At 41.3% G+C, this 16,665-nt stretch overlaps 1 protein-coding gene across 1 annotated transcript in view; it reads right to left on the bottom strand.

The window, feature by feature from the left end:
- Positions 1-2,688: 2,688 nt before the first annotated feature.
- RNGTT (RNA guanylyltransferase and 5'-phosphatase) overlaps positions 2,689-16,665 on the bottom strand; it is a 641,023-nt gene continuing 627,046 nt past the window's right edge. Inside the window, exons 15-16 of the mRNA XM_082249686.1 lie at positions 9,500-9,623; positions 2,689-3,574 (exon numbers count right to left, since the gene is read on the bottom strand). Of these exons, the coding sequence (XP_082105812.1) occupies positions 3,411-3,574; positions 9,500-9,623 (288 nt within the window). The 3' untranslated portion in view covers positions 2,689-3,410. The remainder of the gene's footprint in view (positions 3,575-9,499; positions 9,624-16,665) is intronic.

Genomic DNA, 16,665 nt, shown 5'->3' on the forward strand with positions numbered 1-16,665 from the left:
TTTCTGAGTTGAGCGCTGCTAGGTGGGAATATTTTTATTTTTCACTTTTTTGGAATATCAGAGAGGAGTTTCTCAGAGAAAAATTGCAAGTTTGAAGTTATCATCATCTACAGTGCATAATATCATCCAAAGATTCAGAGAATCTGGAACAATCTCTGTGCGTAAGGGTCAAGGTCGGAAAACCATACTGGATGCCCGTGATCTTCGGGCCCTTAGATGGCACTGCATCACATGCAGGAATGCTACTGTAATGGAAATCACAACATGGGCTCAGGAATACTTCCATAAAACATTTTCGGTGAACACAATCCACCGTGCCATTCGCCGTTGCCGGCTAAAACTCTATAGGCCAAAAAAAGAAGCCATATCTAAACATGATCCAGAAGCGCATGCGTTTTCTCTGGGCCAAGGCTCATTTAAAATGGACTGTGGCAAAGTGGAAAACTGTTCTGTGGTCAGACGAATCAGTTCTTTTTGGAAAACTGGGACGCCATGTCACCCGGACTAAAGAGGACAAGGACAATCCAAGTTGTTATCAGCGCTCAGTTCAGAAGTCTTCATCTCTGATGGTATGGGGGTTGCATGAGTGCATGTGGCATGGGCAGCTTACACATCTGGAAAGGCACCATCAATGCTGAAAGGTATATCCAAGTTCTAGAACAACATATGCTCCCATCCAGATGTTGTCTCTTGCAGGGAAGACCTTGCATTTTCCAACATGACAATGCCAGACCACATACTGCATCAATTACATCATGGCTGTGTAGAAGAAGGATCCAGGTACTGAAATGGCCAGCCTGCAGTCCAGATCTTTCACCCATAGAAAACATTTGGCGCATCAAAAAGAGAAAGATGCGACAAAGAAGACCTAAGACAGTTGAGCAAATAGAAGCCTGTATTAGACAAGAATGGGACAAAATTTCTATTCCTAAACTTGAGCAACTTGTCTCCTCAGTACCCAGACATTTGCAGACTGTTCTAAAAAGAAGAGGGGATGCCACACAGTGGTAAACATGGCCTTGTCCCAACTTTTTTGAGATGTGTTGAGGCCATGAAATTTAAAATCAACTTATTTTTCCCTTAAATTTATACATTTTCTCAGTTTAAACATTTGATATGTCATTTATGTTGTATTCTGAATAGAATATTGAAATTTGAAATGTCCACATCATTGCATTCTGTTTTTATTCACAATTTGTAGTGTCCCAACTTTTTTGGAATCGGGTTTGTATTTCAGAAGTTGTTTGCAATCTTTTTAAACATGCAGTTTTCATTAAAACAACAACACCTGGTGATTCTGAGGAACCTTGTTCAGGTACTTCCTGTTAGGGGTTGACAGCTGCTTTGCAATTGTGCTCCTGTAGTGTCACAAACCCCTGATGGAGACTACAAGGGGCTTTGCCGACATACATTGGGCAGGCATGGTCCACCATCAGGTAACTGGTCTTGAGAACTGATATGAAGCAGACACATGTAGACAGAAAGTGGCTGCAAAGAGGCTGAATGAAATTGCATCACTGAGATTGATAAAAAGCTCTAAAAAGGAGAAATACTTTTTACTTAGAAAAAAAAATAGCTTACAGTATATTGACATTTTTACAATGACTAAGACTTTCACCAAACATTTACAGGTGGTTAATCAATCCTTGTAACTTAAAAATGCATGCACAATAAATAATTGCCTGCAGTGAATGTTTGGTAAATTCACTGTTTTATAAATAAATAAATATAAATGTTGTTCACTAAGGTTTTAAATTTACTCTCTCTCATGTACTGTGTTTAAATATTTATATCATCCATGGAGACTGAGTGATGAGCAGACGTTAAAATCTAAAAAAATATCCAATATTCTCTGCAATAAAATGTGTTTTTGTACTTTTTAGGATATCTAATGTCTCTATAAGGTACATTTAAAGTCCCACTTTCCTGCTACTCTCCCTAACCCTTTTGGTTTGGTGGTTGGAGACGATAGGGATGGTATCTATGGGGAAGGATGTACACGTAACATGAACCCGCCATTTAGTTTTGCTTGAGGTTATAGTCTGCTTGATGTTATAGACTTTAATAATCCACTTACTCAGTTTTAGGTCTTTCCATGAACTTACAGCCATGTCAACTGAGAGAACAACTGTTAAGGCCCGTACACACAAACCGATTGTCGGCCGTAAATATTCGGCCAACGTCCGATCGGCCGATTGTCGGCTTGTTAGTATGATGCTTCCGACAACCGACTGCGACTTTTCGGCCAAACAAAATCTGGTGTGCAGGCTATAAAATTTTTGTAGGCCAAAAAAGAACGGCCGATTGTTCGTCAGTCAGTACAGATTTCGGCCGACAAAAAGCAGATGAGCAAGACTGGGCATGCTCAGAGAAGAAAAAACACACGGAAAGTTAACCATCACATGACATCACTTCTGCAGTCGGTTGTTGTTGGTCGACAAAATTCGTGTGCAGTCTTTAGCACTTTTCAACCTACACGACAGCACCGGACAAAAGACGGCCGAACGGTCGGCCGACAATCGGTGCGTGTGTACGGGGCTTTATTAGTGTAGATGCTTTACAAACTGCACCAAGAAAGGACTGCTATATGTATGAGCTAGCATAGAAGAAATTTCCCAGCAAGCTGGGAGCTTTTTTTTTTTTCCCCACAAATGTACTTTACTGTTTTCCACTCTCTACCCAGTGTTCGCATCACAGCCTGCAAGGCCAGCGTTACACCAAATAATAAATATACAGAAAAATATACAAAGATACAAATTTCCACTTTTTTTAATCTGAAAATATGAAGCAAAATTTAAAACAGGCAGAACTAGACAATGTTGTTTTCTATACAAGTCAATCAATATTTAGAGCTGGTCGTCTTCATGTTGAAATAATGAAAAACAAATGCACATTAAATAATTCTTAACATACACTAACCAATTAAATAAAATAAAAATATATTAAGGATGGAAGGGGGAGCCATCCTTTTATATCCAAGGTGGACAAATACATAAGAAAAAACAAAGTTGAGTTCTTTGAGCTGACAGTTCTTCTAGCTCATCTTTGTGGGGGAAGAAAACAGTCTTTCAATGTCTCTAATTTGATGCTTTGCATTCTATGCACTTTCATGCTGGAGTCAAGGTAAATGCACTTAGTCTTTGATGTGCATTTTGAGAAAGTATCTTTGTGACATTAGGAGAGCTACAATAAGAACTATGTGCAAAAAGATTTTTTTTATTTTTTTTTATGAAAACGTACTTATTGCAAGAATGTGACACTGTAACATGTGTATGAACGTCCCCCTTGAAGATGTCTCTTGCTTCACACAATCTGCATCTCAGTTAATATTCCATGAAGTTTTAGGTGGTGCTGAGGGCATGAACTTCCCCCTCAAAGATAATGTCTCTTTGCTTTACCTAATCTGCATCTCAGTTAACAACCCGTGACATTTTAGGTGGTGGTGGGGGCATAAGTTCAGCATCAGGATCCAGGGGTTGCTTCCGAATCTGTCCCTGAGTAGCTCCTGTATATCGGTCAATTAATTCAAACAGCATGTCCTTGGTTACTGGATTCTGGATACTGTTGCAAACAGCTACAAAACAGAATGTGTATTAGCAGTTTATACAAAAGGTAGAGGGATATATTTCAAATACTCTAAATATATGCTTATATTGCAATGCGATTGAAGAAAAGGGATTACATCAATTTAGTTTTTTAAACAATAAAGTGATTTGTGTTTAAAGACATGAATGGTGGAATTTAATTGTCATTTAAGAAAAAAATCACGTTCCCCATGAATGCTCTTCCCATCTAAGTCACCGAAAGTCACAGTTAATAAGAAGAAGCTTACGCTGAGTTAAATATGCAGGCTACTTTTTTTTCTGAAATTGCTAGCTGCTTGCCGGTCTCTAATACTTTGAGCCACTGACTTGGAGCAAGCATGCAGCCAGTAAACTGATTTTAAAACTAGTTCAGGGCCTGGAAAGCATTGAAGACTTTGGATTACTGGCAACCAGCAGAGAGCTCAGCAATGGCCGCCAACATTGTCCTACATTCTTTTATAGCTGTAGCAAAGGCTTTAATAGAAAAAAAAAAAACCTTCCCCCTGAAAATCAATGGCATAATGTGCTTGTAAGCACATCATGAAAGACTTACCTTAAAACTAAGCCCTCTGCATGCTGTCACCACTGACAGGGCATCCATGTTCACCTTGTCTTCCTTCCGGGCTATGGCCATTTGAATGACTGAGCTGCGATGGCGTTACTCCCGCACAAGCACACAGGAGCCACATACATGGCACAGCACTCTGTATGGATGGCAAATTCAGTAAGCTGTCCATTCAGCTTGCCAAGCACATGCGCGGGTGACTTCACCGGCTGCAGAAATAGCAAATATATCCTAAACGGCACACGTTTAGGAGATATTTCTTGTAACTACAGGTAACCTTTATTAAAAGCTTACCTGTTGGTACAAGTCACCAAGCGGAGTTTACTACCACTTTACCAATCTGTAACCTGTATGCATGAATTTTCAGTCTAGAAATAGTCACGGAAATATTTAAGGTGTTCTTCAATTGCAAACACAATTCATTTCACAAAAAGGTGCCTACAGATATTAGAAAATATTCACCCAATTCAGTCAATTACAGTCAGATCAGCAAATGTGTGTTTGTAAAGAACCCTGGCTGACACTACCTAACCAAGCCTACATGTAAAAATAAATAGATGATCATCTTGGGTGTATTTTCCTGGTTGACCACTAATGACGAGCTTGTTGTTCGACTCGAACATCGGGTGTTCGGTGGCAAGTTCGTCCGGCGATGAGCGCCCCATAATGCACTGTGTGATTGCAGTGCATTAAGTGCTTGTGATTGGCCAAAGCATGCACCTGACCTGTATGCTTTGGCCAATCACAGCACAATGTCCTGTCAGAGCTATGATTGGCCAAAGACAGGGTGCTTTAGCCAATCAAGGCTCAGGGGCTAAGTCCACGCACCACACTATATAAGGCTGCTGCTTACACGGCAGCCGTGTATAGTGTGTGACAATAGAGATTAGCCAGGTAGTTAGTGGATAGTGTGTTGAGTTAGTTTAGTGCAGTCAGTGTAGTGTACAGGCATTCCCCTCTTTTTAAGATGTATAGATGTTGTAGTCCTGGGTCCCCTCTTGGTGCTCCCCATGTTTTTTGTCCCTGTCACTTATAGTTCATGAGCAGCGCCATGCCAAGCTGAACAATATTTCCCATAGATGCCAATGAGCACTGAAGGCTGAAAATTGGTCTAGGCAGAAAGGGGGTGAACGTGTCCTGTATTTAAATAATAAAGGGGAACCCTATGACAGAATAAAAAAAAAGGGCATGGGGTCCCCCCAAAATCTATACCAGGCCCTTTGACAGCTGTTTTATATGCAAGGGGTGGGCTGGTTACGTTACTCGGTGGCACCGCCACAACATGGGGACAAGGTGCTTTGGGGAGCACCCCAAAGCACCCTCCCCATGTTGAGGGCAAGCAGCCTGGTATGGTTCAGGAGGGATGGGGCTTGTTCGCCCCCCCCATGCTGGCCTGCCAGGCTGCATGCTCGGATAAGGGTCTGGTTTGGATTTTAGGGGGGGGGGGGCACGCCATTTATTTTTCTTACACTTTCATTTTTTTTTATCTGTATTGCTAGGAGTCGACAATACATTACAGCATCAAGCAAGCTTAATTAAATTTTTTTCCTTGAGAAATGTCAGCATTGTTGCAGCTGGCTACATACATCATACAAATGTGACACTTTGCAGGCATATTAAGGGGACCTCACAGGCATACTATTTATAGGAATTTTTCATTTTTATGGTTTCACTTTAAACATTTTTAAAATCACTGCTACTGTAAAAAGATTGTTTTAAAAAACATTTTTTGCACTGATACATGTCTCCCAGGGCAGTACCCAGGTCCCCATACATTTTTGTGGCAACAACTTGCATATAAGCCTTTAAAATTAGGACTTTTGATTTTTCATATTCGTGTCCTATAGACTTTAATAGAGTTTACATGTTTGCTAGAACATTTTCCCTGTTCGAAATGTTGTGGTGCGAACCGAACAGGGGGGTGTTTGGCCCTCATTATTGACCACTACTGTTTCCCTCAGAGGCACAATCATTCATGCACATGCAACATCAATGTACACTGTTCATAGAAATATCTTTTGTAAGAAAGCATTGAGTGGCACGATCTAAGGTCTGTAGACCACTTTATTTACCAGCAATCAATGTTTGTGGTCAGTAAATACAGGAATAATGGTTTGCAGACTTTTACTGTATCGGAAGAATAGCTTTGGAGAAATTATATAAAATTAATCTTTCCTTTGGTACATGTTTATAAAAAGTTTATAAAACAGTTGGTGGTTAGATAGCCAGATAATTCAAAGCTAAACACCTGCTGCGAGGGAAATGGGAGCAACTTCAAAGAGAGCTGCAGGTCAATGGTTGCTTTAGATGAGCAAATTAATTTGTGGCTTTCTGTGAATATGGGAAATCTGATGCATTACAAGTTCATCACTATGTGGCTGATTATGCACATGGCTCTATCCTTCTGTTTTACAGTAGATGGTACATTATTCCCATTGGGATGCAAAACATGCAAAGTAAATGTGAAAAGTCCCCTTATATGCTATTTCATTAATTTGAATGTTTGTTGCAGATTATTTACAGATGCCTTCATCCTGCAGTGTTTTTCTGCCCTTTTTAGGGTCTGTGTTTACAGGCTTTGGGGTTGGGTTGATGCCATTAGTTTAAGCTGCTTCTAAAATCCTTCAGAATTCACTGACAGGTATATCTGACCTCCTTCTGACTTGCCTTTGGCCAGCTTCAAGCAGGATGCACATCCTAATAGACTTTTATGGGAACACATTCTGTCTAATGCGGATTGACACAGGCACGTAAAGTAATCCAATATTGAAAGAAATATGGGGACATATAAAGCTACAAACTGAAAAATGAACAATGCATCTCCTCAAATAGTATGTACTTTCCTCAGTCTATAGCAATTAGTGTGGATCATGTCTGCTCTCACCTTCCTCTGCTATCTGAATTAGTTACTTCTGACAGTTTTTCAAGGCACTAGGGAATCCTGGGAGATGGTCCTGCCCACCTTCAGCACACAGCAGGTGACTGACAGCCTCAGATGTACATATTTACTGGTGAGATTGAGTAGAGGGGGTGTATACTTTTCCTCCACTCAGATATCAGATTACACTCCGCTCTGTGCTATGCACTGTGTGACATTATATCCATGCCCCGTGCCACCAAGAAGCAAAGAAATGCCATGTAAATTGTGTACTCGTTTAGTTTACGTAAGCAGAATATTTGATCACTGTATCGCCTGAGGCTAGTCACATCAGTGGGCTTATGTATGGATTATTATCACTTTAAATTATGGATTTGTAGCATTCAGATCAGGAAAATCATAAACCCTTACTTGCTTATAAATTGTGTGTCAATAACTCAAAGAATTGTAGCAGGAGGAACAGAATAACAGCATGGAAAAATTAATCTTTCAAGAGAAGTTGGCCATGGCGGCATCTTTTTTTGTCTTACCTGTAAAATCGTTTTCTTGAAGTAGATTACAGAGAACAGGATCTCAATTCATAGACCATGGCTTGTGCAGCATCCTTCAGGGGATTAGACACCGGCAAAGCAATGCCGTCATGATAGCCCTATATAACCCTTTCTGCTCTTAGCAAACGGCAGTTTTTTTAGCAAGCACTAACAGGAGTAAATCAAAAGAAGCAGAGAGGAGGGACCTGTGACCTGTAATGTACTTCAATAAAAAGAATTTACAGGCAAGTGAAACAACCTTATTTTGTTAATTGTACAATACAGGACACACGTCTTAAACAACGGGCTGTCCAAATGAGCACAACAAACAAACCTGAACAGGCCCACATAACATACAGGTTAAGCTAGAACTCAGAGAGCAGCATGAAGCCCCTTATAGCTGAAACTAGCATCGGATGAGGCTTGATCATCCACCTGGTAAAACCAAAATGTGTACAAAAGCTTTGTTAATCTAGGAAACAGATGTCTGATGCTGAAAAGTCCATGAAGAATGACAGATCTAGTTGAGTGCACCTTTACAAGGAAGGGTGGAACCTTATTCTTTAGACTATAAGCTGAAATGATGATTTGCCTAATCCACCTGGAAATAGTGGAAGGAGAAGCAGGGTTCTCTTATGGTATCCTCAGTCTGTTAGAGCCAGTGATGAAGAAGAAGGATGGTGGACTGGTCCCCGTGACAGACAATCTGGGTGATTCATGAGAGCCCATGGAAAGTTCCATTTAAGGAGTCTTTAGGGTCAGGGCTACCTGGTGGATGGACCACAGTTCTGGACCTGCATAGCCCCCTGCAGTAAACAGGTTGCACTACATGCCTATGTAAGCATCTATTGAAGGATCCAGTCCCCTGAGCAACAATAGAGGGCAGCCCTGCATCTTCTTCCTGGTGGTGTTTGGTTACCTCCAAGTCTCAATCGAGGAGTTAACAGATTCAGAGAGATGCAAAAAAAGGAGATGCTTTTGCAATGTAGCAGTTAAGGATCTTGCTAGAAAAAAAACCTTGAGAAATTACCATAAGAATAAAGAAAATATATTTGCTTCTTTCAGTTCAAAGAAAAGACAACCACTCTCCTAAGTACACTAGAAAAAAAAATAAGCTTGCTGGGAATGGGAAGGCTTAGACAGGGCTGTCCTTACAGTTTTGCCAGTGTCCAATCTCCTGAAAGCAGCTGCAAAAACGCATGGCATAAGTTTGAGATCCTGCGTCCTGTAATGTATGATTAAGAAAATATTTTACAATGGAAGGTAAATTACAAGGCTAAGCTTGCCTTGTCCCTCCTCCACTTTAAATAATTAAAATGTTCCTTTCATCCATTTTAAGTAATAAATGTTAAAGCTGAATTCCAAGTAAACAGATAAATACATGAATGAAATACATATATTGGGAGATATTTTACCTGCCAAATGTACACAGCTCTTCCATATCTAGCAGAGTATGAGACCTGTTTTTTTTTTTGCAGTGTTCTGATTGGCGTTTGGTTTAATTATACAAGTTTAAATTTAAAGCTCTTTATTTTGTAAATGCAATCAGTCGATAAATTAGTGTTAGTGCAGTTAATGTAAGACCACACGCATTAAGAATCTTGTTAAATAGACAAGAGCACATAGCGTGGAATGTTAAGCTAGCTCAAAGGGGCTGTAAGAACTGTAACACTTTTTTTCTTACATTAGCTAAACTAAAATACATCGGGTAGTAAAAGACCACGAAACACATTTAAATGTTACCAATGCCCAAACTTTTTTCCTGTAGAGATTTACAAAAAAAAAAGCAAGCAGATTTTGAAATACATTCTATGACATTGAAACTGCTGGGTCAGTGTGAACCAGCCACTTCTAGTAGAGAATCCTGTTTAATTTAAGCAACTCTACAAAGTATAAGAGGCATTAGGGGTAAATGCATTCTTGACAGAGATGTTGTACTCACCCAGAGCTGTTTTGTAGGAATTTGGAAAGCTTTTATCAACTCTTTGCCGCATGAAGACCCAGCAATTGTTCTCAAACTTGCACTCTATGATTTTATTGTCATATTGTTTTAAATCTCTTGTCACCTGTTCAGAGAGGGATAAGAATGAATGCACTCTCACATGGAAATTCATCATTACAGATCTTTGTGTTATGCAGCCTCTTAAGCTGTCATACGTAAACATAACATAACTGAAGATGCACAGACACAACTTCTGCCTGAAGCACTGAAAATATCAAAGAAACAGGGCATGTAAAATCTCAGGATTGAATATATATGTGAATGCACTGCTGATGCTCATTACTGTAAGTGAACCTGAATCAGAATGTACAGAAAGAGTATTGTTTAGGCTTAACGCATTCTTCTTAATACTGGCTGGTTAACAGCATTCTATAGTTTGGCTAATACAATACAGAGCAAACAGAAAATATGCATGCTTCATGGTATAGTACATTGAGCCAATGCTTCTTACATCATTTTTTATTGTGTTCATATTAAAAAAAAAAAACATTAAATAAACAATTGTTCCTTGTATGCACTCCCAATGAATCAGTATCATTAGCTGTCTCCCTCTGCCTATATATACATATATATATATTTCACTGGCTGATCATTAGCAATCTGGAAGAGCGGTTCTTCTGGGAAAAAGGCTAGAATCAGCCAAGGTAATGACCCATATAAATCTTCCTGTTAGAACACGGCTGATCATAGCTTTTAACACATGCATGTTGGAGCCATTATCTACACAAAAGCAGCGTGCTACTATCAATCTGCTTTAAATGTTCTCCTTTTTTTATAATTTTGATTTCTTTTTGGAATAATAATGACCCACTATGTTGGAGGGGATGTAATATGAAGAGAACGATGACCCACATATGGTGGGAGTGTCCCAAAATCTGGGCAGAAGGTGCAACATTATATTGGGGAAATTACAGGGGTAGATGCATTTGATGATCCATGGATTTGCCTATTTCATAAAATCATTAAAATAAAAATAACAAAAATACATAAAAGTACAATATCAACAAATTTAATAAATGCAGCAAAGGGGGCAATCCCAAAAAAATGGCTAGACCCAGAAAGTCCTACAATTAGAAATTGGTTTGTAAGAATTGAATACATATATAATACGGAATACCTAAGTAGAAGAGAAGAGGACCAGACAGATAATCTCTCAAATAAATGAGAAAAATTTACAGAATTTAAAAGATCTAGAAAATATGCAGAAATATGGGTTAACTGGGGGAGAGATATAGATTGTGAGGTGGAGAAGAAAGGAAGTTGCACAATAAAGGGAAAGAGGAAAAGGAGTCAGATGGGAAAAGGGAATAGGAAAGTAGGTATGGGCTGTTTGAATATTGAATGTACATTTTTTAGCTTTTGGAAGATGTATGAATTTATAAATATATATTAAAAAAATCAAATAAAGTTTAAAAAAAAAAAAAAGGAATAATGACCATAAACAAGTTGTCATCACAAAAGTTACAGCCATTGTTACTTTAGTATTCACTAACTTACATAAATAAAACAAACTGTACAATAAAGACGTTAAAACATCTTTCTTGTATTGTACATAAATAAGGTCATCTTTCCAGCACTAGACCTCACATCTAAGCACCTTCAAACCTTAAGATGGTTCTAAAGGCAGGTTTTTTTTTTTATCTTAATACAGTACATTCTATGCCCCCCTAATACTTACCTGAGCTCCATCTAAATCCAGCGATGTTGCACAAGAGCCTCAGCTGTCCAAGAGTCTGCTTCCTCATTGGCTGAGACAGCAGCGGTGCACCATTGGCTCCCACTGCTGTGATCCAAAGTTGGTGAGCCAATGAGGAGAGAAAGGGGGTGGGGCTGAGCCGCAGCTTTGTGTCTGAATGGACACACACAGAGCAGCAGCTTCTTGCTGTGGGGGCACTCGGCAGAAGAGAGGGGCCAGAAGCTCCAACCAGGGACCCATGAAGAGGAGGATCAGGGCTGCTGTGTGCAAAACCACTGCACAGAGCAGGTAAGTATTAAAAAAAAAAGTTTTTAATATAACTTTAAATGGCGATGCAGAGAATCTCAACATTTGTAACAGGGAATATGTCCAGTTTGAAGGGACTGCACAAAGAAAACTTGGGGGTTCCTTTCCATTAGACCTTATTAGCAGTTCATTGCAGTGAAACTAAAGTAGGTTAACCACTTCTGGGCTGGAAAGATTTGCCCCCTTAAGACCAGGCCATTTTTTGCGATTTGGCACTGCGCGGTCGTGCGATACTGTACCCAAATAAAACTTTTTTTTCCCCACAAACAGGGCTTTCTTTTGGTGGTATTTGATCACCTCTGCGTTTTCCTTTTTTTTTTTGTATAATCAATTTTTATTGAAAAATAAAAGTGCAATATCAAACAACATATCACAAACTAAAGACAAAGAAGAACAGGACTTTGCATAAATGTGGTTAAGGAGTATGAGAAAAACAACAGTCCACAACCACAATGCATATCAGGAGAGTAACTGAGTGAGACGGGGATCCCAGAGCCGGGACAGGGCCAGAGCATACCAAAGCAAGCGGGGACGGGGCTCTCCCTGGTCCAGGCATTCGGCCCCATTTGACCCAACCCCACCCCCCCGTGGGGGGCAGAGAGAGAGAGAGCCCACAACCACCGGGCAGAACTACACAACCAAAAGAAAGGAGAGGGGAAAACTCTGCCATTCAAATAGGGGGGAAAAAAAAGACAAAAAGGAGGGGGGGGGGAGGGAGGGCCACCGTGCCTGGCACCAAGAGCATATACCTTAAAAAAAAAGGAAAACAATGAAAAACAAGGCTAAGTAGTAGGAGCATGCAAGGCCTGCAGAACCCGCTGGCGGAAATCGGGATCAGCCAGTGCCAGAAGGGCCATGTCCAGACTGGAAGACACAGGGAATGAGTCAGGGGCGTAGAGACGCCGCTGAGACCAGGTTGCGTCAAACTTTTCCCGGGTACCTCTACAAGTCGCCATCCACTCTTCAGCCTCCATAATCTCTTTCACTTTGCAAAGCCAGTCAGCCTCGCTAGGGACCCGGGAGATTTTCCAGTGGATCGGAATGAGGCGTTTAGCTGCATTGAATAAATGCGGGAGAGCTCCCCGCTTATATTTCGGGATGGGCACGGGGGGGGGGGCATGCAAGAGTCCCGGAGAGTCCGGCAAATATAGACCGGTACCCGCCTGGATGTGCTTCCGCACCATATCCCAAAAGGGGCGGATCAGAGGGCACGACCACCAAATATGGAGGAGCGTCCCCCTTTACCTCTGCGTTTTCTTGATCATGCGCTATAAACAAAAAAAGAGTGACAATTTTGAAAAAAAAAAGCAGTATTTTTCACTTTCTGCTATATAACATTCCCAATAAAAAAATTTAAAATTCTTTCATCATTTTTGGCCAATTTGTATTCTGCTACATATTTTCGGTATTTTGATTGGTTTGCGCAAGTTATTGCGTCTACAAACTAGGGCAAAGATTTGTAATTTTTATTTATTTTTTACTATAAAGGGCGGCGATCTGCGATTTTTAGCGGGATTGCAACATTGCAGCGGACAGATCGGACACCTGACATTTTTTACACTTTTGGGGGGGTCCAATGACATTACTACAGTAATCAGTGCTAAAAATATGCACTGTTACTGTAATAATGACACTGTCAGGGAAGGGGTTAACACCAGAGGGCGATCAAAGGGTTAAATGTGTACCTGGGGAGGTGATTCTAACTGTGTGGGGGCCAGGCTTGGTGGATGGAAACAGGGCTCCTGTGTTCTGAAATAACGGGAACATAGGAGCCCTGTTTCAATCAGTGACAGATGAGCTGTGTGCCGTGTTTACAATGGCACACCACCTTCTGTCAGCCCCTGCTGCGACCGCTGGGTTCCTGGCGGCCATCATGGCCGCCGGACCCATTGCTTAGTTGCAGGGCTAGAGAGCGGGCGTGTGATCGTGCCACCGGCGGTGCGCGCACCTGAGACCCGCAAGCCGCCGTACGGGGACAGCAGTTTGCGCAGGAGAGCCAGCCTGCTGCAATATACGCAGCGGCTGGTCGGGAAGCGGTTAATCTATTTTTACTTGTAACAGCCAGCTGCACAATCCTAACATTTATATTGAATTCCCTAAAACATTTCAGCATAAAAGTAAATTATAATGCAAGATTATTTCAGTACAAAGGACAGTATAACTGCATATGCAATGTAGCAAGTTTTAAGGCTGATACACATAATACAGTGGAAAAAATTAATTACCATTATGCACGTGACTGTATAGGTACTGCAGAGGTGTTCTTCAGATACCAGCCACAAAAGCCACTGACCTAAAACTATTAACAATTCCATTCTGCACCAATACTATTCTACATACACTGAGTGCTTACAGGGGACTGTTTCCAGACACCAAAATAGATCCTAATGCTGGCCATACACGTATAGATTTTCGTATAGAAATGTTCGTATTAAGAAAATTTGTTTGCTTTTCTAATTGTTAGTGGGGTCAAATCGATATCCGTTTTCGACTGCAGTGACAGGACAATTCAAAAGGGGCAGAAGGAAAAACTTTTCTCTATCAACAAATTTTCGGGCGGTGTATGTGCTTATAGGTACTGCAGAGGTGTTCTTCAGATACCAGCCACAAAAGCCACTGACCTAACACTATTAACAATTCCATTCTGCACCAATACTATTCTACATACACTGAGTGCTTACAGGGGACTGTTTCCAGACACCAAAAGATACTAATGCTGGCCATACACGTATAGATTTTCATATAGAAATGTTCGTATTAAGAAAATTTGTTTGCTTTTCTAATTGTTAGTGGGGTCAAATCGATATCCATTTTCGACTGCAGTGACAGGACAATTCAAAAGGGGAAGAAGGAAAAAAACTTTTCTCTATCAACAAATTTTCGGGCGGTGTATGTGCTTATCGCTCAGAAATCACATTCATTTTGAATGTTAAAGCAAAAGACAATTTTTGAACAAAATGTTTCCATTCCTCGAATGTTGAAAGAATTTTCGTACGAACATTAGAATGAACATTCTCATACAAAAAAATAAAGTTACTTACTGGTAACATCTTCCAGTAGTCTTTCAGGACAAGCACCTTTGAGAGAACCTGGCTCCACCTTTCTCAGGATACACCTCCCCAATCATCAAGATTTAAGCCTCCTACCAGCTGGCTGCCTCAGTTCTTCAAGAGTACCTCCAGCCACTGGGGAGAGACAAAGATAAATCATACCAACCTCCATCTTCGGATCGTCTTACGTTAAGACCTTCTTTGGGTGGGTAACGCTGCTGTCCTGAAAGACTACTGGAAAAGACGTTACCAGTAAGTAACTTTATTTTTCGCTTATCGTCTTTCAGGACAGGCACCTTTGAGAGGATAAGCGAGTACTTACCCTTAGGGTGGGACTACCACTTGTACAGTAGGTCCAGTCTGTAGTGCTTGGTAAAGGTTGTTTAACTGGGCCAGGTTGCTGCCCGACAGCACCAGCTCTTTCCGCCTGGGAAGCCGCCATAGCTCTAGTGAAATGTGCCTTAATACCTATAGGGGCCTCCCTCCCAGAAGAAGTATAGGCCTGACTAATGGCTAGCCTAAGAAATGTTTGACCCGCCTCCACAATGGGAATATGTAAGTAGGTGTCTCTGAGGTCTATCGAGGCCATGAAGCAGTTTGGGGGAAGGATAGCCCTTATTGAATAGATCAAATCCAAGAGATTTAGGAGCTTTAGGTTCAGGATAAGTCTGTATTTGCCTGAAGGTTTCTGTACTACGAAGACGTGGGAGTAAAACCCCCCGCCTAACTCCTTTAGTGGTACCTTCCGCACGACCCTTTGTTCCTCCAGCTTCATGATGAAGGAGAGTAGGGCCGAAGCCCTTTTCCTGCATTTTGGCAGATTGGTAATGAACATCCTCCAGCTTCATGATGGAGGAGAGTAGGGCCGAAGCCCTTTTCCTGCATTTTGTCAGATTGGTAATGAACATCCTTCCACTGATAGTTTAAGCCTCTTCTTATGATCCCCAAAATAAACTGACTGGAGGTCATCTCTTCCCACTGTGGGAGGAAAGCCATCGTGATTTTTTGGGCTGTTCAGGAGGGTAAAAAATTTCCCCCCCCTTGGCCCCTCCCTCTTTGGCTCCAGGACTTCCTCTTTCCCTCGGACTTCCTTGGGAGTAGAGAAGTTTTTCTATGGATAAGATTTCCTTTTGAAATAATCTTTACTTCCCTGTTTGACAGAAAAATATTTTTTCTCCGGTCTGCTGTTCGATCCAAAATTGTTTCCAAGTCCAAACCGAACAGATGATCCCCGTAAAAGGAATCCCACATAGCTTGGCCTTGGATCCTCTGTCTCCCTGCCAAGTTTTGAGCCAAAGAGCTCTCCTTGCTGAATTGGCAAAAGCTGAAGACCTAGCTGACATGCGTCCGCATTATATCCGCATTATACGCTATGCTGCAAAAGAGCATGGGGAAGGAAGACAAGATTGTCTCTTTCGCAGTGCCAGCCTTGACATGCATTTTAATCTGTGTCAACCAATATTCCAGATTACGGGCTACCACCGTATTGGCCATGGCAGGGTTAAGGTTTCCCAAAGAGGAGACCCACATCTTTTTGAGGAGAGAATCCATCCTCTTATCCATGGGATCAGGAAGAGAACCCATATCCTCAAAGGCTAGGTCTGTATGTCTAGAGACCTGCGAAAAACTCTGTCTAGTTTGGGTGATTTATTCCAAACCGACGTGTCCTCTTCAGAAAAAGGGAACCTCCTTTTCAGGGCCCTGGAAAAGAAAGGCTTTTTCTCTGGATCTCGCCATTCTTCTTTAACGGTATCTATCAGGACCTCATGCACCGGAAAGACTTTGCCTAAACCCAGGTACATTTGATCATTTAGAGACAAGATCTTCTTCTCCTTCTGAATTCCTAGGGTGGTGTGGATAGCCCCCAAAAGATCCTCCACCTTTTCAAGAGTTAACATATTTAGAAGCTCTGGTGGATTCACCATCCAACCCCTCTGCTTCTGACTCCACCTGGGAATCTGGAGGTGTACTATTGCACTCTTCCCTCTGATTTTCAGAACCCTCTGCTGTCTCCCCCCCGGTGGGGGTGGAGCATTTCCCTGATGTGCCAACTG

Source organism: Pelophylax lessonae (assembly GCF_965119305.1).
Source record: "Pelophylax lessonae genome assembly, chromosome: 3".
Taxonomy (NCBI): Eukaryota; Metazoa; Chordata; class Amphibia; order Anura; family Ranidae; genus Pelophylax; species Pelophylax lessonae.